This window comes from Benincasa hispida, chromosome 12 (assembly GCF_027475165.1).
Source record: "Benincasa hispida cultivar pf3 chromosome 12, pf3_genome.v1.1, whole genome shotgun sequence".
Classification (NCBI taxonomy): domain Eukaryota; kingdom Viridiplantae; phylum Streptophyta; class Magnoliopsida; order Cucurbitales; family Cucurbitaceae; genus Benincasa; species Benincasa hispida.
The window spans coordinates 55,623,704-55,646,056 of record NC_143489.1 but is presented as its reverse complement, the minus strand read 5'-3'; the positions used below and the strand labels follow the sequence as shown (position 1 = coordinate 55,646,056).

Here is a 22,353-nt window from a genome sequence, read left to right as displayed (position 1 = left end):
GAAAAAAGTTGGTTGCTCTAAAACACAACAAAGAATCCAATGATATCTATTAGCCAACAAAGATTAAAGAAAGAAATGACACAAAATTTAAACAAATGAGCTTGAATAATTGTTTTTCTTTTTCAATTATTCTAATATATTCAAATTAACCAAAATAAATTGCTCTCATTTTGTACATTTAAGTAGGTTTCTCACCTAGTAGTCTTGATAAACTATTCTCTTTTCTCATAAAGCTAAACAAAATTACCAAATTTAATTGAAAATTATCAAATACAAAACTAAGAATTTTGACCTTCAATTCCCTAGCATGAAATGGACTAATTATTAAATAATTGGCCATAAGATTAGGTTTAATTTAATAACTCATATATCTTATAAATCAAGTCTCTCATCTTTTCAATTTGTGATCCTCAATTTCAAGATAATATCTCTTCGAGGTCACTATTTAATACAACAAATTGAGGTATTAGGTCAAATTCATAGACGAAAAGAAAAATCCATCCCTAAGTTTGAGAGAACGCACTCTAAAAAACAAAGGTTCTATTCAAATAGATTATAAAAAATTCTCTTAATAATCCTAAATGATAATTAACTAGTTAATTGTGACATACTAACTAAACACATTAATTAATCTACATTAACACTGAACAAATATTAAACTCGAACATACTAATTATCCTATTATTCTCCTCGTCACTATTCTTGATTTAGATTTTTTTTTTTACTAAATACCCATTTGGGTTTATGCCTTTGGTAATGTATTAAATAAATTTGGAGTCTTATCTCAAAAACAATTGACTATAAGAAGTGTATTTCATATATCTTATAAAGGTTACGAAGTTTCTTAATTTTCTAACGTATAGTCAACATTTATATTGTCTCATTTCTTTTAAAAAGAGAATGAAGAATAAAAAAAAAAAGAAGTAAATATTAATACCAAGTCATAATGACGAGATATATTGGTACGAGCCTGTGTAGGAGTGTTGTTCCTTAAAGCATGTTGTAATGAAGACTTTGCAAAAGCAAAACTGGCTGTAAATAATGGAGGCGTCCACCATCCCCTAAAAAACAATATTAAATGATATATATTTGATTTTTTTAAAATATATGAAAATGAATCAAAATATTTATAAATATAGTAAAATTTTATTGTCTATCGCAATCTACCATAGATGTACTGTGATATTTTACTATTATTTATAAATATTTTCAACAGTTTTATCATTTAAATAATTCTTTTATATATTTACCGATAAATAAATAAAATTAAAATATAAATTAACAAGTTGATACACATATATACCTTTTCCTCCTTGATTTTGCAAGGGAAGAATTTGTATCTCTGCTGGCAATGAGAATCTACCAAAAAAAAAAAAAAGTATGAAACAAATTCTACCCAAAATATTTTATTAAAGATGGATTAAAATAAACTAAGCTCACCATAAAAAGATTGAGAACATCTTCATCTTTATCCACAACAGAAAAATCTCTATTAATATATGCATCAGCAAGACCCAAATCAGCTCGTGTCATAATCTGTTATTATATTTTTTTATTGATGATCGTTAAATAACACCATAAATTTATGTCATTAGAAAAATGTAAACAAATTTGAAAAGTACCTAAAACTCCATTTTATTGCCCAAAAAATAGAACCTTGACAATTCCAAATGTGTAAAATTGTAGTAAAAACACATTAGAAATTACATACCTTCCAATAAAATTGAGGAGTATGAACTTTTAAAGAGACCTTTAGATCAATAAATTTTTTACTTCTTCCCTCAAAGTTGAACACAGTGCCCCCTTCCTCCATTAAACTGTTGTTTAAAAACCAAGCAACTATGTGTATCAGCTTCTTTCCTTTTTATAAGAGGAATAAGATAGTCATTTTTTTTTTTTTTTTTTTTTTTTTTTTTTTTTTTTTTTTTTTGCATTATTGACTTGAGAATGAAACTGAATTAGGAGAAATTGTTGAGTCATTGGAGTGTGTTGAATCAAACAAAAATTTAGAACTGGAAATTTTTGCCAATAGTTTTTTCTATCCTAGAGCTAAAATCAAAATTTGAGACACTATATTATAACAAATTTGTTAACTATAATAATTCTCTTTGTATATTTGATATAAGTTAAAGCATGTTTGATAATCATTTAGGTCTGATTTGATTAATTATTTGGTTTTTAAATTTTTTGTCTTTAAATGTTAAGTTTATAAATAAAACTTCCATTTATAAAGTACTTTTATATTTTGTTATCCGCTTCCTATTGACGTTTTCTAAAAAACCAAGTAAAGTTTTAAAAACTAAAGAAAGTAGTTTTCAAAATTATGCATTTATTTTCAGAATTTGACTAGTAATTCAAGTGTCTTTAACTATGATAAAAACATATGCTTGAAAAATTAGTAAGAAGCAAGCAATAAAAACATATGCTTGAAAATTATGCTTTTGTTTTCATAATTTGACTAGTGATTCAAGTGTCTTTAACTATGGTAAAACATATGCTTGAAAAATTAGTAAGAAGCAAGCAATAATTTGTTCTTTTTAAACAAAAGTAAACAGTAAAGTTGTTGTCAAATGGGGCCTATTTTTTATTTAGAAAAATCAAATTTATAAACATTACTTTCATCTATTTATATATTTGTGTTTTTCATGCACTTTTTAAGAGTTGTTTTCATAAAATGTTTAGCTAGAAAAGATTAAAATCATGGTAGGGAAATCATCATAAATAAATGAATGAATAAACTACAATGTTAAAAAACCAAAAACTAAGATTTTGTTTTAAAAACTTGTGTTTGTTTTCTTTCCATTACCTTATCATATTGGTTAATACATTTCTTTAGAAAAATATAATATTAAATTCTTATTCAAATTTCTAAATCAATAAAAAAAAATTTAAAACTATTTTTTTTTCAATTTTTTGGTTTTGATTTTTGAAAAAAAATTATAGGAACAAATGAATAACGCAAAGTAAAGAAACTTATAGATGAGAATAGGATTTATGAGCTTAAATTTTAAAAATAAAATACCAAATATTTATTGCCTAACCTAAATAGAGTATAATATGAACTTACGTTAATGATCCAGCAGATATATATTGTCTAAAAAATCTAGTGACAAGAAGACGTGCAGTTCTTTCCACCAAAGAAGGAACCATGTGTTTGGGGTTGCTCAAAAGATTAAAACTTTTTCCCAATACATTATGAGCTGCCATAATACCAGCCTGCAGATATTATTTATATGTTAGTTTACATTTTAATTAATTAGAATCATTTTTTTTATTTGTTTTGGTCTTTAAAAATTAAGCCTATTTTCTTTTCGTTTCTTACAATAATTTGCATCTTTCTTAAGTACAATGATTCAATTCTTAGCCAAATTTCAAAAACAAAGATAACTTTTTAAAAGTTACTTTTTTAATTTTCAAATTTTAACTTGATTTTTTAAACCATTGATAAAAAGAAGATAACAAAAAAAGAAATTTAGAGGTGAAAGTAGTGTCAATAAGATTGATTTTAAAAAACAAAAAGAAAAAAAGAAAATGGTTACAAAACGGAACTATAGTTTTTAAAAACTTCTTTTTATTTTTAGAATTTGATTAAGAATTCAATTATTGTACTTAAGAAAGATGCTTGCCATTATAAGAAATTGATAGAAAATAAGCAAATTTTCCAAAATCAAAAATAAAAAATAAAATGATTACCAAACAGAATCTAAATTATTGAAATTTAGAAAAAACACATAAACAAAATATTGACTGTTGACCTTTCTCATCTAATCTATAGTTTATTACGTAAGCTTAGAAAAAATTAAAATAGAGTAGTATTTAGTTGCCTTTAATCCATCTTCGTGGAAGCCATAACCTGAACAAAAAACCAACATAACATGTCAAAACTATACTTTATGAAATACAACACAAAATAGAACATATAGAAATCATATTTTAGATTAAAAATATGTCATGTAGCTAATATAATTAAAGTTAATTGTTGAGGGAAAAAATGATGTAACATGAAAACTTAGATAATTAGTATAATTTAGATCATATCTGTTTAGTTGTTAGTTTTAATTTTAATTAGTGTTTTATTAGTATTTTTGGATTTTAATAGTTATTCATGTTTCATTGAATCATATTTGAAATAGAACAAATACTGTTAGAGAATATTCTCTCAAATTTTTTTTGGATGAATTTATCTTATTTGACAAATTTTAATTTGTCTAACCTCAAATCATATATATTTATATAATACAAGTGTACCATACATGAATCAATAGAGAGAAAAATTATTAAAAAATGAACATGATGATACGTTGGGAAAAACATTAATTTTGACTCACAAACTTGTTAGGTTATTTCAATTTTGACACTAAATTTCAATTTTATCAAATCGGGTACTAAACTTAAATAAGTGTCGCAATTGCTACTCTCCGATTATGTTTTTGCTAATTTTTATATTAATTTTTTATATATATTTTTTATATTAATTTTAACCCTAAGAAAAAGTTTAAGAATATTCCAAAATTCATTAATTTTATTAAAATGAAGTCTAACCCAAAAGTAATTTTTTACCTATTCACAAATTAATCATTGAATAACAGTATCAAAATTCATAAATTTTAACAACCTATTTAACTCTAATATTGTTTTCTCTTAAATTTTATCAGTTTCATATCTACATATATATGTTTTAAATTCATGGAAAGCAAAAGAGAGACTTTTTTTCTAATAATATTTGGAGCAATAGTTTATTAGAGAGTCAAAGTTGCAACCCTTCTTAAAATTTAAGATTAAGATAGGCTTGCCTTTTGTACTAAAACGAAATTAGGGGAAAATACTGTTTAAGTCCCCGAGTTATAAACAATATGTGTGTTTGGTCCTTGAGTTTTCAAAACATATCTTTTTAATCCTTGAGTTTTTTAGAATAGGTTCATTTGGTCTCTAAGTTTTTGAAATATACCTTCCTAGTCCCTAAATTTTTAAAAATAGGTTTAAAAAGTCCTTGCATGAATTTATTATTATTATTTTAAATTAAAAATTATTTCTTTAAAGATTACATCTTCACTCTAAAATTATTCTTTAAACATATTGTTATAATTCAAAATTTCATATAATTATATAAAGAGAAAATAAAAAATAATTCAGGGATCTTTTAAACTTATTCTTAAAAACTTGGGGACTAAAAAGGTACATTTTGAAAACTAAGGGACTAAATGCACATATTCTAAAAAATCAAAGACTAAAAATGTATGTTTTAAAAAACTAGGAGTATTATTCTTCATTTTCATTTAACTTTTTTTTATAGGTAATAATATAAGTTAGGGTTGTTTTCAAATAAAGGAAAATAAACCAACTTATTTATAAGTGTAGTAAAATGTCACTATCTATCAATTATAGACTTTGATAGACATTTACATCTATTAGTTTTTAATAGATGTCTATCACGATCTATCGCCTACTGATAGATGTCTATCGCATGTCTATCACAATCTATCACTGATAGACAGTAACATTTTGTTATGTTTGAAAATATTTTGAGTAATTTTACTATTTAAAATAGTTACCCAATATAAATTAGTTTATAACATGGTTGTATAGTTCCGTTGCATTATGTTCTTTATTCACAAAATTTATTTGTTTTGAAGAAAATAAAAAAGTGAGAGTTATTAGAGGCAATGAATGAATGACCTTGATATGCTCCACAAAACCAAATTCTTCTATATCCTTGAATGGTATGAAGCTGATTTAAAGCCTTCAAAGCTGCAACTGATGGGACTGGATGCCCAGTTGACCACTTCAACCGTACATCTTTTGGCTCTTCCTCTGGATTTAAAGTTACAAAAAATGGAGGATCCCTTTCACCAACATTCTGCATTTTCACAATCCAAACCAACCACTTTTTTCATCTTAAATAATGTCCTATCTCTCCTTATAATATTAAATTTATCATTATCCATCAACTTAAATTTTTGAATTAATTGTCCAAAACAAGAGTTCTTGAGTTCGAATTCTTTTTAAAGACATTCTATCTATAAATCTTAATTTCTCTCCGATTTTGTTTATAAATTAATGTTGAAATTGATGCAATAAGTATTTCATATATAGTGGAATAATAGAGCTACTAACCTGGATTATATTGAGCCAGTATGTCAAACACACTTTATTGTTTGTACTTCCAAGAAAGTTCCACGCACCCCATACTGTTGGATTTAGGGGCATGAATTTTTTGTCATGATGAAGATAAATATCACTGCCAATATTAAAAAATGATTATGAGATCAAGTATAATTTAATTAGTAAAGATATTAGTAAAATTTCCCCCATCAACTATTTGAATTCTCACTCAATAAAATTTACAGAGCTAATTACAAATATAGCAATCAAGTTCAAAATATTAGCAGATATAAAAAAAAAATTTTTTTTTGACATTTTAAGGGAATGAGACAAAAAAAAATATTAGGGAATACTAATGAGATTCTAAAAAATGCCCTTTTTGAATGAGAAAAAAAATTTCCCTTTTTTTAAAAAAAAAAATAATTTTTTTGGGCTTCTTGTTTTTGGATGTGAAGTCAACGTGAAAAAAAACTTAAATGAGCCATGATTAACTGCACTAATCCCATGCACCACTTGCTTTTACACACCCATAAATAAATAAATAAATAAATAATTCATTTGCACATTATGTCCTCGTTTATTAAATATAATAAAATAGAAATTTTCAAAAATAGAAAAATAAGGAAAATTATTTAAATAAAATAGTAAAATTTTAATCTTCTTTGATAGAAGTCTATCAGTGTCTGACTATCTTTTTTTTTTTCTATTTCTGTAAATAGTTTGATACTTTTTTTTCTATATGTGAAAATTTATCATGAAAAATATTTATCAAATTTTCTTCACTTATTTTCTCTATAAAAAATTTAATGAGGAATTGTAAAATTGATTTTTTAATTCTCTTTCAGGTTATGCAATCAAAAAAAAAAAAAAAAAAGAATATTTTCTTTTAAAATAAAAAGGTAATAGTATCTGCACATTATTTTGGACCCTCAGAGTACATGTATGTATGTATTAGCAAATATTTAAATTTAGAATGAGACAAGAAATTAAGGTACCTATAAACATAGTGAAAAGCCCCAAGTACTTGCACTTCTTCATATGTTGCTTCATTTCCTAACATTCTTAAAGTATCAGGAGAATGTGTTGCTATAACACAAGCATCATAATTTTCTTCAAATCCATTTTCACATCTTACAATGCACCCTGATAAATTGTAATGTATACCAAACATTAAGAAATCAATGTTATAATTATTTTTTATGGCTAAATTATAAGAAATACTTTCGACTTTGTTATTTGTTTAAAAATACTCTTTCACTTTCAAATATTGCAATATTGCTTTTCAACTTTCATAAATGTTTTAAAACTACCTTTGAAAATAAAAATCGAGACTTAGAACATATGTGTAGCAATGATCGAAGACGATGTGGTGATTCAAAATTTCGTTATCGTTTCCGGTCACTATCACACCATTTCATATCTCATTTTTCATCCAAAATTCTAAAAAAATTATACTCCAAAGGTATTTTTGGAACATTTAAGAAAGTTCTACGATAATATTTTGAAAGTATTGAGATATTTTTTAAACAAATAGCACGAAAAAGAAAAAAAAAAAGTTTAAACCATCTTCCATGATCTAATTCAACTATACTAGCCTTCATCGGTTGTTGAGATAGAACAAACTTTTTGAGAAGTACTTATTCGACATCCTTGACTCATCAATACTTCTTGAACCTGTTTAATTTTATCAAAACAACTTCATACGAAAACTTTAATGAACTAAAATTGTAAACCCTCTAATCATATAAACTCTTTAATTCATCACAAATACTAAAACATCTAAATTGATTCAATTTCAACCTTAATTAAGATTTAGGTTTAGAGACAAATTTGATCTCCCTTTTATCATGTTCAGAATCGCGCTTAAATTGAATCAATTCAGAGGTTTTAAAGCATGTCTGGAAGTAATTTTGACATTGTGTTTAAATCACTTTTATCATGTCTAGAATTACACTCAAATGTTCTTTTAAACATTAAAAAGCAATGTAACGTTTGGATTTTTATACTTTTATATATTATTTCAATACTGTTATAAATGTTGTATTGGCAATATTTGTTTAAAACGGGTAGATGTTATTCAGGTTGGGTCTGCATCTATCATATCTAATGAAGGTTTGTTTCTTGAAATGTTGATTTTGTGAAAAAAATTTTCTGTGGAAAATTTTGTTTGTAGTCCTTTTGCAGATTTCTTACCTGGCATGTGCATGTCTGGTATCGAATCTAGAGTTGCTCTTTTGCCTTTCTACTGTGAATATTTAAAGGAATTACTTTTGGAGTTTTAGGTTGGCCTTTTTTATAAGAATATATTGATTGTCATTGTCTTGTGCGTGTTTTGTCACAAGTGTTGTGTCAATCTTTGAAGAGACGAAGATCATGTCGTTGTAAGGTTGGAGATTTACTCAAAATTATATTGTATTCATTATTAAACTTCTTGAGAAGGGATTCTCAAGCTTAGGGGAAGCCTAAGTTATTCAAATGGAGTGCTTCATTTGAAAGGGGAAGAAAAAGTTCAAGTGAGGGGGAGTCTCACGACTTGGAGCTTAAGTTTTGTTGAGAGAGAGTCTCAATCTTAGGGGGAGTGTATGTAGTTCTTCACTGATATTAATACTGAGGAGGAGCCTAAGTCACGAAGAGGTGAGTCTCAGATCTAGGGAGAGCTTAGTTGAATGGCTGAGTGATTAAGCTCTACGGGGGTCACTGTAATCATGTTGTAGTTATAAATAAGTATTACGTTGTAATTACTTTTCATTTATATTAGTGAAGATATCTTTCCTAGGCACTCTACCCCTAGACGTAGGTGGTGTTCACCAAACTGGATTCCTAATCTCTGATGTTTTGTTTATTGTTTATTTTGTCTAATGTTCTGTGGAATGTTGTAACATTGTTTTTAACAATTTCTAACGTACCGTAGGTATCCTCTGTTTAATTTCATATACCATAAAAAGACATGCTCAAAAGTAATTTTAATAGTAATTGTGTTGAGTAGCATTTTTAGGGATAATAACAGAGTGCATAACAACATTTTAAAAAAATTACAAATATAGCAAAGTCTATATGTAATAATAGACTTCTTTCGCTAATAGATTCTTACCAACGATATGGTCTATCACTGATAGACTCCTACTAGGAATATGGTCTATACTGATAGACTATTTAAATTTTGTCATATTTATAAGTTTTTACATTATGTTATATCTGCTAATATTTTGATCTAATTACTATATTTATAACTATTTCTAATTTTAAACATCACAGAAGTGATTTTAACTATTTTAAAATTATTCTCAAACATGATATACTAAGTGTATTTGTGAAGTAAGATCAACTCTCACATAGGATAAAAAAAATTGTTAATTCAATTTGATCAGAAGGTTTATATAGTAAACAAAACTTGTACCACCTTCTTAATGTAAGAATGTGAACGCCCCTTAACAGTAAGCCATTGTGGAGAGTTGAATAACTGCAAATTCGATGAACTAAGGAAATTGCATGTCAAATCATATAATATGTTCTCCAATATGAGGAGACATTATAACACAAATAAATTAGGAAAAATACTTTTTGCAACTACAATTTGGATTTAATTTCTATTTAATCTCAAAATTTTAAAATATTACACATCTAGTCCTTATACTTTAAAACGTTACAATTTTACCGTTGAAGTTTTAGATTTTGTTTCAATTTATTCTAGGTTTCAAAATTTATATTTTTACTAAATACATTCTCTTTTTTTTTTTTTATCAATATCTATTAACTAAATTAAAGAATTAAATTCATTAAAATTAATTTAGTTTCATTATTTTATTCAACACAATTAAAATAAATTTTAAATTTCACTTAACAATTATTTTAAAGGTAAATATTTAGTAAAAAAATCAAGATTAAAATGATAAATCTTGAAATATAGAAACCAAAATTGAAATGAAATTCAAAATTTAAAAGCTAAAAGTGTAACTTTTGAAATTTAAGAACTAAATTCAAATTAATTCAAAATTGGAAATTATAATTATAAAATTTTGAAATTTAAGTTTTTTTTTTTCAATAAATTAAATGATTAAAAAACCTGAAGTGCGTAATGATTTCGACAAAGGGAGAAAACCAAGAAAGCTGAAAAGTTGAGAACTTGTTCTGAAGGACAGGACCAAATTGAACAACACATTGGAACCTACACAAAGAAATATTATTGTTAAAATATACACTAGAAAAGAGTAAAAGACATATTTTATCTTTCATATGTTTGGCTAAATTATTTTTTTTTTTAAAAAAAAGCTAAATTATAGCAAAAATAGTTTGTTTCAATTATATTACAAACTTATATATTTCATTTTGACTTTAGAAGTTTGATGTTTTTTCTTTTCAAAACAATCTTAGAAGATTTTTACTGTTAAAAAATTCATAGACGAAAAAATTTGTGTCTATTGTTTATATAAACAAGTCTAGACATATATATTTACCTAAAAAAAATTCTAAACATATACATAGAAAAAAATAAAGATGCATACATGTTGTCGTCTTCTTCCTTTCAACTCTAAATTTTTAACTTTTTGTTCTTTTCTTGATGGTTCTTTTTCCACTAATCCTAAATCCAAACTTTATTTTTGGTGTATTTTTAGATTTGTTTTCTTAAACACAACACATAAGCATACACAAGCATTTCCGTAAATGTATATATAATGCCAAAAGACTTCGAGAGTTGTTTTGAAAAGAAAAAAAAAAATCAAACTTAAATGTTAAAATGAAACTTTTCAAAGTTCGGATGTATAATTGAAACCAACTTCATAAATAGTTAAGAGCTATTTTTTAATATTTAACCTTATAAAAGAGAAATCCTAGATGTTGCGATTTTTATATAAAAAAAAGTTCTATTCTTTTGAAAGTTGTAATATTACTCTTCACTTAAACTTTTCAAAACTATTCTTGATGTAAAAATTTGTTAGAAGAAAACTAAATGAAAATTATGATCTTCACAATATCTTCAATCCTATTTTTTGTTTAACATTCTAATAGACTTTTATGAAAGGTTAGTGATGTGTAATATTAATTACAGTTAGAGATATTTTTTAATCAAATAATTTTTTAGGTGTGAAAAAGAGTTAAAAGAAATTCTTACGAGATAAGCCTTTTGAAATAATTGGGAATAGCCCCTTGACTTGATAAATGTTCCCAATGTTTCATCCCGATCAATATCTGGATTATTTTTCATAACTTCAAGATAACTGCTTATACATATTGCCATTATAGTATATGATTCGTTAGTTTAAAATATAATTTGTGTGTGGAGGGCTATAATAATAGTTAATAATACTTAACTTGATAACATCATCTTTAAATTTTATTATCTCCCTAATCATTAGCCAGAAATATGGATTTAGAATATTCTTCTTTTGAGCGAAAACACTTGAAAGGCCATTTCGACTACCCCATTCACAACCTTGTCCTTTGTCTAAACTAACTGAGAAGGACATGCTTGATGTTTCCATTTCAACACCCAACTCATCAAAAAACTCCATCAAATTTGGATACGTTACCTGCATGATCATACAAGGAAACTATATAATAAACAATGCAATACAATTTACTCCACTACAACAAAATGTTGAAGTATAAAGTATAAACTCATTAGAATCATACAATATAATTATAGTTGTCATGAGAGATTAGATATAGGATAAATAATTAGAAGTTTAGTCCTCAACTTTCTAGTTTGTGTGAAGTAGGTGATCTCTAAATTTTAAAAGTGAATTTGTGTATAAATTGGTTATCGTTGAACTTTAAAAAGTGTCTAATAGATTCTTAGACTTTTGATTTTGTATTACTAATTAAGTCATTTAAGCTTTTAATGTTATGTCTAATAAATAGAGGTTAATTGGAAAGGTAAGGAGGTTTTTAAAAGAAATTAGAAGAAAGGGGTAGTTTGAAAAAAAAAATTTAGTATTGAAATGACGTAATATTATTTTTTTAAAAAAATACATTTTTATCCATAAATTTTTTCAAAATTTTTATATTTTTAGTCGTTCAATTTTGATCTCTAAGTTTTATAATGTGATGGTTTTACTCTTAAGATTTCAATTTTACTTCAATTTAGTCTTTAAGTTTCAATATTTACCCTTTTAATTTTGATTTTTTTAACTAAATATTCATTTTCAATCTAACATAAATGTCAATAAATTAATTTTAAAATAACTAATTTCAATGGTGATGGAAAATATAACTTGAAATTAATTATTCTAAATGAATTGATAGGCATTAGTACTAAAAATGGAAAATGAGTGAAAATTGAAGTTAAGATTCTGAACTATAATTTCCATAAGAATTATCAAGATTTTAGATTAGATACTCCAAGTCCAAGGTCATCTTATTGGTATAAACATGTACTTTTTATAGTTAACAATTTATAATTTTTTTTTGTATGCAAATATTTCATGTCGTTTAATTTTGTAATTAATCACCAATAATTGATATTATTTTGTAATTATTTTCCATTTTTTTTATAAATTTCTGCTCTCACATCGACATTTACACAAATATTTACAATGTTGTTTTACTTTATAGAAATTATGATCACTAGGTTTCAAGATTCACACTTTTAACTTCAATTTTTCATTTGAAATAAATATAATATAATTATTTTGAAGTTATATTTTTCATCACTATTGAAATTAATTTTAAAATTTAACTTCATATAAAATTATTTTAAATTAATTTATTGACATTTATGTTAAAAACTGAAAATGAATATTAGTGACGAGATTAAAAGTGTAAATATTGAAACGTAAATACTAAATTGAAACAAAATTGAAATCTTAAGGTAAAATTGTACATTATAAAACTTAGAGATCAAAATTAAATGACTAAAAATATAAATATTTTTTTAAAAAATTTATGAATAAAATTGTATTTTTTAAAAAAATAATATTATGTAAAAAAAAACGAGTAAGAGACGCACTCCACAGAAGACAAAAAATCAACCCCATTTTCCTAATTTTTTCTAAACTACCCATTTCTTCTAATTTCTTTTAAAAACTTCCTTACCTTTCCAATTAACCCATTAAATAATTATTTTTGTATATTCACTCAATTAAAAGAAATGTTAAATTATAGAAAATACCAACTTTATACTTTGTGTCAAAAACATTTTTGAACTTTCAAAAGTTTTAAGAATACTCAAACTTTCAAAATAGTTCAGACCACTGTTATTACTTTTGGATGGAAACTGTAGTGTTTAGTGTCAAATATATGCCTGAACTTTCAAAAGTTTAAAAAATATCTTTAAATTAAAAAAAATAAAAAAACACTCTCAATATTAGTATATGAACTAAAACTATTAATATCATCATACTTCTTTATTCCCCCTCTTTTTTTTCTCCCTTCTCTTCTTCAACGGCGTCTTACTTTTTTTTTATTTTTACTATTTGACATTTGTTTATCTCTAATAATAATAATAAATAAATAAATAAACAAACAAAATTGTCCATTTCAGTTAAGAGGTATGTGAACTAAACAATAAGAAAAAGAATAATGAAAACATCCAGAGATTTTAAGGCAAATATCTTAACGAAGTTATACATTGGGTATGGGTTAATAATCAAATACATTTTTTTATTTGTTTATTTACCGTTCTAGTATGTTTTAAAAGGAGATTTTGATTTTGGAATTTTATGAGATCTTGTGGAATTTTATGTTTTAATTCATAGTGTTTTTGTTTTTATTTTGTTTTTTACAATTTGAATATCAATACTTGATAGCCTATATATGATTAACAATGCTACATTGGAATTAAATGGTTTACAAATAAAAAAACTCGTTTTTCCAAAGAAAACTTATTCTTTTTTCTTCCTTTAGCAAAAAAAAAAAAAAAAGAAAGAAAGAAAGAAAGAAAGAAAGAAAGAAAGAAGTATTCACTCCTTTTTTTATTTTTCTATTTTTTTTTTAACGATGTGTTGAGTGAATGAATTGAACCTCTAATCTCGAAGTCAATAGTACAAATATTATAATAGTTGAATTATGCTTATGTTAATATATAATCGTTGTTAATTAAATAAATCGTATTAGACATAGATTTGAAAAACAATCTTTAAATTTCCGTTCAAGTATGAAATGATATTGAGATTATTCCAATTCATAGCAAATAACTTGTTTGTTGTTTAAAAATAGAAAGGGAGAGAAGAAAATACTCGATTAAAGACCATGAAGCCAAGATCCAAATCAAAGCCATCAAAGTTAACAGTTTTGGAATGGCCACCTAAATAATCTTCTTTCTCAAACAATACAACCTCAACTCCAGCTTTAGCTAGAACATAAGCCGAAACTAGACCGCTGATCCCAGCCCCGACCACTGCCACCTTCATCTTCCTCTCTGAACTTTCCAAGAAGTTCAATTCAATTCAGTACAGATGAAGAAGCACAAGGAGAGAGATCGACCATTCAAATAATAAATACAAAATGAAAGCTTTGTTCTTAAGCTATATATTTATGGTGCCTAAACTTTTATCATTCAAAAAACAAAATATAATGGTCAATTTTGAAGATAGTTTTTTTCTTTGTCTATTTGGTTTTTAATTTTCAAAGTTTTGTAACCAATTTTCTGATATTTTAAATCTGTGTCTAATAAATTCCTTTTATTATTTAATTTTTTAAAAATTTAATTGAATATGTTTTGATATACATTTGAACTTTATGTGATCGGAATATTAAATTTTAATTTTGTGTTTAATTGATCTATGAATGGTTTTAAAAAAATCAAAATTTAGAGATTAAAATTATAATTTTGAAAATTTACTAAAAAGTCACAAATTTAAAAGATAAGTAATAATTCTTTTTTAAAAGAAGCATGTCTACTTTTTTTTTTTTTTTTTTTTTTTTTTTTTTTTTTTTTTTTTTTTTTTTTTTTAGAGTTAATGGTAGCAAATGGCCATAAATATTCTGTCAATATTTTTCAATGAGTCATCTCCCTGTCAGAAAATTATTGAAACTCATAAATAAATTGAACGCCAAAATTTTGATCTTCTTTTAGGCTCCTTTGGTTGAAACTCTCCTATATATTTTACTAATAATTGATACTGGAAAATAAGATATCGGGATATAAAAGAAAAAAGAAATTGCTACGAACCAAATCCCTTATATAAATAAAAAAATTATTTCATATATAAAACTTTAATTAATTATTTTATTATAATCAACCCGAACATAATTCAAGTGGGTTAACTTAAAGCATCTGTCGTATTTTTCAACAAAAGATAAAAGGTTTCATGAATCACCTCAAATGAAAAAAAAAAAAAGAAATAAATCAAGTTATTCAAATATTTTTAAAATAAAATGACTATGGTTTAATTTCTTTCATTTAGCTTATACATTTGAAATATATTTACGAGAATATTATAAAAATTAAATATTAAAAATTCTATTTATCATGAAAAATCAAATAAATAAAATAAAATGTTTAAATATAATATTGTTTTCAAGTATAGAAAAATGAACTAACTTATTTACAAATATAACAAAATATCATTATCTATTAGTGATAAATATTAATAGACATCTATCAGTGTCCATCACTAATATTGATTAGATGTCTATTAGTGTCTATTATACTGACATTTTGCTATATTGAAAAATATTTTCAGCATTTTGACATTTAAAACAATAATTTTAAATATATTATTTTTAAAATTAAAACAATTAATGTGAATTAAATCTTTTAAATAAATAGTAAATAATGTTAAGCGAAAAGGCTAGAATTAACTCCATCATCTTTAAGCCTAATTTAATAGATTAAAAACTATTAATTTGATCTTTAAATGATTTGTTCCATATGAATAATTTCCTTCTTTTCCTCTTGAAACTCAAGCTTCATGAATAAAAGTGTTAAAAAGCCACGTGATAGTTATTCCTTCACCATATTTTGAAGATTGATACAATAGTATAATGGATGCTTTTTACAAAGGTTGTGTATGGCTTTATTAAAAAAAAATAATAAAAATTAAGTCTCAACAAGTTTATATCCGGAATAGAAAAATAATAAATAAATTTTAACCAAAAAAATTTAAGTAAAGAAAGAAAAGAAAAACAGGTCTCAAATAAGTTTACATATAGAAATACTAGTAAGGAATAGGTGTGTAAAGAAGTTTTAATTTAAAGTTCAAAAATAAATTTTAATTTTATATAAAAGTCTTTATATATAATAAAAAATAATATCTAAACTTCATTTTTATGATCATAAACTTCTAATGGTAGTAAAAAAAAAAAAGGGGAAATAATACCTTTTTGGTTATTAGGTTTTGATTTTAGTTTCTATTTGGTCCCTGGATTTTTAAATGTTACACATTTAGACTTTAAGTTTTGAGTTTGTTTCAGTTTAGTCCCTAAGTTTCAAAATGTTACAATTTTATCTTTGAAATTTGAGTTTCGTTTCAATTTGGTCCATGGATTTCTAGATTTTATATTTTTAACTTTAATTTTTCATTAAATACTTACTTTCAATCATTGATGTCAATTTCTATTAATTAATAAAAAATAATTAGAAGTAAAATTTTAAATTTAATTTTAAAAGTGATATAAATAGTGAAACTTAATTAATTATAATTCTTTTAACGGTTTTTATTTTATTAACATCCATTAACGTCAAAAGATGGAAAGTGAGTATTTAGTGAAAAATTGAGATAAAAAGTGTAAACCTCGAGACGTAGAGACCAAATTAAAGCAAAATTCAAATGTCAAAAGTAAAATTGTAACATTTTGAAATCCAAGGAATAAATTAAAATCAAACTCAAAACTTAAAGATTAAATGTATAACAATTTGAAACCTAGAGACTAAATAAAAACTAGATCCAAAACTTAGGGACCAAAAATTTATTTTTCCCTGGTAGACACCAATGTATTTTGTTATAAGAAATAACTTTAAAATAAAAATTGATACTATATGTTTATATTTGTTTTTCGTCTATCATAAAACTTTGTGTCTCTTGTCTCTAACTTTTCTCTATAAATTTACTCATAATTTTCTTATTATTTCAAATTCTTTATGTTACTCTCCTAACATTTTCCCTTTCTCTCTAAAGAGTTTCTCCTTTAAAAATATTTGTCAATATAAAACTTTGTTTTTGTTGTCATTTATTAACTTTTTTTTTTCTTTCTAAGATATCATTAAAATCATGACTGATTTACTTTAGCTTAACAACTTTTTCAATCCAATATTAGCCTCAAAATATACTTAAGAAAATCAAGATGAGATTTAATAAATAGGGACAATACATGGTAAATAAATTTCTGTCGCGAGCTATATAACCATATTAAGTTAAAGAAATTGGTGAGAAACATGGAATTTGGGAGGGAAGTTAAAAAAAACGTACTTATGAAGAACCTTTTAAATTTTTTTAATCCAACAAACTTCAAGCGAACCTGAAACCATTTGAAACAATATAACAATAATGGATCATTATATAAAAACCCCATACAAAACTCTAATACTCCGTAATAAAGCACATGTGTTATAATTCTTAAGTTACAAACAATTAGACGAAAATGAAGCCAAACATCTAAAGGGAAGAGGTTCATGAAAGTAATATGTGAAAATGCATCGATGTATCAGTCACATTATTTAGTTTATATCTTTTTTTATAATGACACTTTTGGTAGTTTTTTGAAATTTTATGGTCTTTCAAATTTTCATATAACTTTTACAAGTTTACACACTACAACAAATATCACATGCAATAATATTAAAAAAGCATTATCGTAGACTTTTGATAATATTTTGTGAGACGTTATCATAGACGATGTTATTGAAAGTCTGAGACTTTTCATAGCACTTTTTGAGTGCTATAAAAAGTGCCATGAAAAGTGCATTTTTTATTGTAAAATTACCATGCTATGGACACATTTCATAGCATTCACAAAACATGCTATGTTTTCTCTTTAATAGCATTTCTAATAGCATAAAAAACGCTATAAAAATCTTTCTATAGTATTTTTAGGCATGCTGTCATAGCCGATGTTCTTGAAAGTCTCTAACTTTTCATAGCTTTTTTTCAATGTTATAAAAAAAGAAATAAAAATTTCATTTTCAATTGCATAATTTTTGTGTTATGAAAAGATTTCATAGCATTATAAAAGTGCTATGATTTACTTTTAATAGCCTTTTTCATAACATTTTTTATATGCTATAAAAACATATAATATTTTTTACCTCGTAGTGATGATTTAATAAAGTCATATATCGTTTATATTACAGTCTATTTAAGTAACAAATGATTACAAATGTAGTTGTAAAATCAACTTCAATTATATATACATTTAATATAGTCAATTGTATACATTTACATTAAAATGAATTTTCAAGAGTCTATACTTATATATTTTCTCGTAATATGATGTATCAATCACTATAACACTCCATGTACATAAATAATCATATTTTTTTGGGAAGGTTCACTATGTTCTTTAGATTACATTAAAGCGAATAATTGTTTTTTCCCAAAAAAAAAAAAAAAAAACAAACAAACAAAACAAAACAAAACAAAAAGTAACTATCCTTCCAGTTTCTAGGATACATAAGTATATACTTCAATCTTCATTTTCTTAATGTAATGCAACATTTAATCTCCACAATCCCAACGATTTACTAAATCTCTTATCCTGAATGCTGCAAAAGGAACATATATATACCATAAAATTCACTTTAAACTCATTCATAGAAAATTTAAAGACTTCTCAGTTAATACAAAACATAAAAAGAATGATAGCGCCTTTATCAGCATCATAGAAACCATGAAACTTAAAAATTATAAGATAGGATATCAAGACCCTGTGTAGAAGATCTCTATGCATAAATAATTTTAATTTTTACACAACAAAACATGGGAGATATAAATTCTAACCAATGAGTTCTAAGTTAACATATCAAACAACAATCCTAACATATAAATCTCACATACGCCCACAAACTTCATATTTTTTCATCTCAAAACATCCATGCAACAGTCCTATAAAGTTTGAGCGAGAAGTGAAATAAAGACATACAAAAATCTCTTATAATCCAAAGCATTTGTAATTCATGCCTAAATTAGTTATTTTTCATTCTACAACTTAGTTGGTCAAGCAAAAAAATCAAAATGCATCATCATGGCAACATTGTAGTCTATGGCAGCCATTCTTCAAAGTCCTAAATGAAATTATCAATTGACCTATATCCAAATACCCATAAAAATGCACAATGCCCAATCAAACAATCTTATGCCAAAATCACCATAATTAAACCGAACAAATCGAAGACAAAAACAAGAACCTTAAATGCCAAAAAACCAACAACAGATGCTTATAACTCAAACACAATACAAAAATCAAGCATTATTGAAGGTGGGGAGGGGTAACTTAATAACTATATGAAAAAAAAAAAAAAAACAACTAATAAAGGGAGAATTATAACTCAAGTACTAAAAAATGAGGAAGAGAAATTCTAATAGATAGGTATGGATGGATTGTTATTGAAGTAAAGAAACACTTTATGATCTATTTCAGAATCAAATGCAATAAAACAAAACATTTAACCTTCACTTTACAAATCATAAGAGTATCCACGTATTTGATTTCATTTAAGGTAACGATAACTGGAAATAATAATTAAAAAAAAAAATTTCAAATTGGTAATGACCTGTAGGATAGTTGAATCATTGCATTAATGTTTTGCATCTAGTTGAACATTTCCCTCCTTAAATAAATGAGTACACACCTGAAGAGAGGAGAGAGAAAAGAGCCCAAAATATGGATGGTTAGAGGTTTTGGTAATACACTAAAATAAATAAAGTTCAAATTCAAGAAATGAGAGAGATCAAGAGAGAGGCATAGATCTATTGTGAACTTGGATTAAGCAAGAGAAAGTACTTGCATTTTCCCTCTTGTTTCAAGGGCTTGAAAATCACTTTTGAACTCAATGTTCCATGTAGAACGTCAACTTCCATTAATGCACAAAAATGGAAACAAACATCAAATAAAATGAGTTGAACTTGAATTCTTCAAAATGATTTCGTCAACACTAATGAATTGAAATGTCATCAGCAACAGATGAACCAAAAGTATCACTGAAGGTTGCTAGGCTCTTGATTTAGCCAGGTTGGAAGACTCATTTAATGGTTGTTGCTCTACTAATTGTTTTTAGCATGTCTATAGTGGCCTCCAGGAGAAATAATATTAGCCATCAACCTGAACACATCTTTTATGTTTTCTAAGTTTTATTGCATTGGAAAAGAAATCAAAGACAAATCAACATGAACTTCAATTTATAATTAGGAGGGCAAAAGGTTAACATGACGTAATCATTTTGCTTGAACCAAATATGCTCCTCATATTGGAATTCAAGATAATCAGAACAATGCTAAGCAAGTCCCACAAAGAATAAGAGCTCCAACCAAAGGTTTACATAAGTAGAGGAAACAAAAAGTCAAGAAATTCCATTAAGAACATGGTAGAAAAGGATACCTTATACAAGAAAATTTTATTAGGTAGGGGTTTGAATATAAGAAATACCACCTAAAGGGAAAAAGGAAAAAAAAAAAACAAAACAAAACAAGGGTTAGAATAGAGTTATAATATGAAGAACTAACTCGATTTGCAAATATCCTCATATTCTTTTGCTATCCATCACAATTTTCCTTATGTGAACCGAATATAACACTTCAACATAAAACAAACACCCCCACATTTCACTCCTTCGTCACAAGCCATCAAAAAACAAAGGAATTCTTGAGCTGAACTTGAAACAAAAATTAATTTCAAGCGTATTTTATATTTCACTTGTTTCTTAGTTGAACTTTCAAAAATCAATTGTGCACTTTCTTAAGTACAACTTGTAACTAAAGGACGCTTATTGGCAAATAGAAATTCAACAAATACAGATATGAAAAACCTGTGAGTTGCAACAAAAATAAAACTCAGTAAATTACAATCCAACCAAAAAAAACTCTCATATACATTGAGCAACCCAATATAATCTTCTAAGCAAAATGTCCCCAACATTCCACTCTTATTAGTTATAACTCATCAAAGATTAATGCAAACAATTACACATAATCAAAACTACAATTATCATAATTTCAAGATAGTCATATCACTATAGACACAATATAACCCTAAAAGTTCATATTAATGTTATAAAAAGAAAATAAAGTTCATAATAAAGTTATTGAAGGAAAAAAAAAATAACAAAAATAAACTTTTTATTTGCTTTATAATAGTGGATATTAATATTGCTACAATTATAGAGATTGTTGTCGTGGATATGACAAAAACAAAGGAACACAACTAATGATCCAATAATGTGTACAAGCAGCAAAGAAGAGAGCCAAGAATCTCAATTTTGCAGATGAGATAAGAAGAGAAATAATAAAAATTACTTGTTTCATTTTGAAGGTGAAGAATGTTACTTGAATTAAAAAGGCAAAATAACTGAAAAAAAAATGAGCACACAAAATACAAAATTTACCAAGTTCTCAAAATTAAAATGACATAATTACAAACTTCAAGGACCAAAGGAGTTGTAATCTCTATCCATTGCAAAGTCCCTCATTTCATCCACTACAAAAACATATTACTAAAAACTATATATATAAACAAACTTAATTTCTAAGACTTCTGTGTCACATTTAATTCTATTGGTGATTCTATACTACACCAAAGATCATTTTCCTCTAAACTTCACAAAATTTATACACACTAGGGAGAGAAAATGTTAGAATTTGTTTTTATCAATAATCTCCTCTAGTTTTTTTATAATCTTTCTTCATTTTAGTACATATAAATCAAACATATATCTATCACATATACCATTATTTGCTACCTTAATTGTCTAAATTCACTTATTGTTGAAAATTTGTAAAAGTTTGTCATTATTAAACTTTATTTGTGACATTTAGTGTGACTTTTGGGTTTTGTGACTTTTAGTTTTTTGTAAGCAATAGTGATTTTTGAGTTATAGGAGTTATGTGAATGATGAGCATTTGATGACATTTATAGCTTTAAACCATTGGCATTCTTATGGTTATGTTTGTAAGCCTATATAAAGTCATGCTTAGTTGAATGGAAAATATATATCTCTCATTTTTCGTATTTGTCCTCCACGTTTCTTTCTAACATAGTGGTATCAGAGCTAGTAGAAAATATTGAGAGAAAAATGGCCAACGGTGGGATAGGTTCACTTCAACTACTAATACTTACCAAGCTCAACTATGAAAATTGGAGCATCAAGATAAAAGCGTTACT

General features: G+C 25.4%; 1 protein-coding gene across 1 annotated transcript in view; it reads right to left on the bottom strand.

The window, feature by feature from the left end:
• Window positions 1–14,516, bottom strand: part of LOC120067539 (uncharacterized) — a 32,894-nt gene extending 18,378 nt beyond the window's left edge. Inside the window, 12 exon segments of the mRNA XM_090308380.1 lie at window positions 938–1,061; window positions 1,304–1,359; window positions 1,441–1,536; window positions 1,712–1,817; window positions 3,068–3,216; window positions 3,825–3,853; window positions 5,677–5,857; window positions 6,115–6,266; window positions 10,162–10,267; window positions 11,213–11,318; window positions 11,413–11,630; window positions 14,277–14,516. Coding sequence (XP_090164506.1) covers window positions 938–1,061; window positions 1,304–1,359; window positions 1,441–1,536; window positions 1,712–1,817; window positions 3,068–3,216; window positions 3,825–3,853; window positions 5,677–5,857; window positions 6,115–6,266; window positions 10,162–10,267; window positions 11,213–11,318; window positions 11,413–11,630; window positions 14,277–14,450 — 1,497 coding nt within the window. The 5' untranslated portion in view covers window positions 14,451–14,516.
• Between the last annotated feature and the right edge of the window lie 7,837 nt (window positions 14,517–22,353).